General features: G+C 34.7%; 1 protein-coding gene across 1 annotated transcript in view; it reads left to right on the top strand.

Moving 5' to 3' along the window:
• The first annotated feature begins 236 nt into the window (after nucleotides 1-236).
• LOC115239605 (vam6/Vps39-like protein) overlaps nucleotides 237-1,287 on the top strand; it is a 19,222-nt gene continuing 18,171 nt past the window's right edge. Inside the window, exons 1-4 of the mRNA XM_029814204.1 lie at nucleotides 237-512; nucleotides 603-776; nucleotides 876-1,131; nucleotides 1,209-1,284. Of these exons, the coding sequence (XP_029670064.1) occupies nucleotides 443-512; nucleotides 603-776; nucleotides 876-1,131; nucleotides 1,209-1,284 (576 nt within the window). The 5' untranslated portion in view covers nucleotides 237-442. The remainder of the gene's footprint in view (nucleotides 513-602; nucleotides 777-875; nucleotides 1,132-1,208; nucleotides 1,285-1,287) is intronic.

Raw genomic sequence — 1,287 nt, 5'->3', positions numbered from 1 at the left:
GGTCTGAAAAAATATGCGAGGTACAAGTGGCTGAATCGGGAATCGAACCCGAGTCTTTCTATGTCTAGATGTACTATGTCTATGGCTGCGGTCAGGAAGATGCTAGAAATGCTTCGAAGCGTTTGATTGACCAATCAGAACAAAAAGAGTAAAGATCTATTTATTCTGATTGGTTAATGTAATGCTTCGAAGCATTTCTAGTGTCTTCTCGACCGCACCCTATGTCCCATTTCTCCCTGATCACCAGGGTGGTGCCAGGTGCCAGGTGCCAGGTGCCAGTGCCAGCTGACAGACTGACAGTTATGAAAAGGATAAAGGATACTCCGATACTCGTTCAATGCCATTTTAATTCACGAAATTAAGTCGCACAGAAAGGAAAAGCACACAATTGACAGTTTGAAAAATTTAATTGACAAATAGGATATCATTTTTAACCGCAACAATGCACGACGCTTATGAGGAAACGTCTATATTAAATATTACTGTGCAAATCGAATCCATGGCCGCTTACGGTTAATAATTTTTAGTATACATAATCAAATTATTAGGAATTATTCTCGATGGACTGGAGTATTTATTGCTTATTGTATTGTTTATTTCAGACGATAACTTATTAATAGGTACAAGAGAGGGTCATCTTCTTATGTACAATGTTCCGCCAGTGTTTGATGACAGTCACAAGCTGGAATTACTACGTCATAGTAAGAACTTTAACAAAAAAAGGATCAATCAGATAGATGTTGTACCAGAATATAATTTATTGATCATTTTGACAGGTATAACTAAGATAATACCAGTTTCCTTTTTAATGTATTAATTTATATAGGCAATGCAATTTTTATTGTGCATTGATTTTTAATTATGGAAAATTGCAGATAATATTGTATGCTGCCACGATTTGAATTCACCAAACTTTCAACAAATATATCAATTACCAAAAACTCGCGGTGCTACTCTATTCACTTTGGATATTCAGTCAACGCAGAGTCTGACAGGAAAAAAAAATACTGTAGTGCGCTTATGTGTTGCTGTGAAACGTAAATTGCAATTATATTACTGGAAGGGAAAGAAGTTTGAAGAATTTAATGATTTTGAATTGACTGTGCCAGACATACCTCGTCAATTAGCATGGTAATACATATTGAAAAGTTATTAAAATACCTCAATATAATAGTTTTTATCTGATCAACTTAATATTAATAATTAAGGTGCGGTGAAACATTGATATCAGGATTTCGTGGATTATCTTATACTATTTATGATTTGAATGGCAAACCTAAAGAACTC

This window comes from Formica exsecta, unplaced genomic scaffold, assembly GCF_003651465.1.
Source record: "Formica exsecta isolate Colony F162 unplaced genomic scaffold, ASM365146v1 scaffold391, whole genome shotgun sequence".
NCBI classification, from domain to species: Eukaryota; Metazoa; Arthropoda; class Insecta; order Hymenoptera; family Formicidae; genus Formica; species Formica exsecta.
The sequence above is the reverse complement of the archived record's forward strand: the minus strand, read 5'-3'. Positions and strand labels throughout refer to the sequence as shown.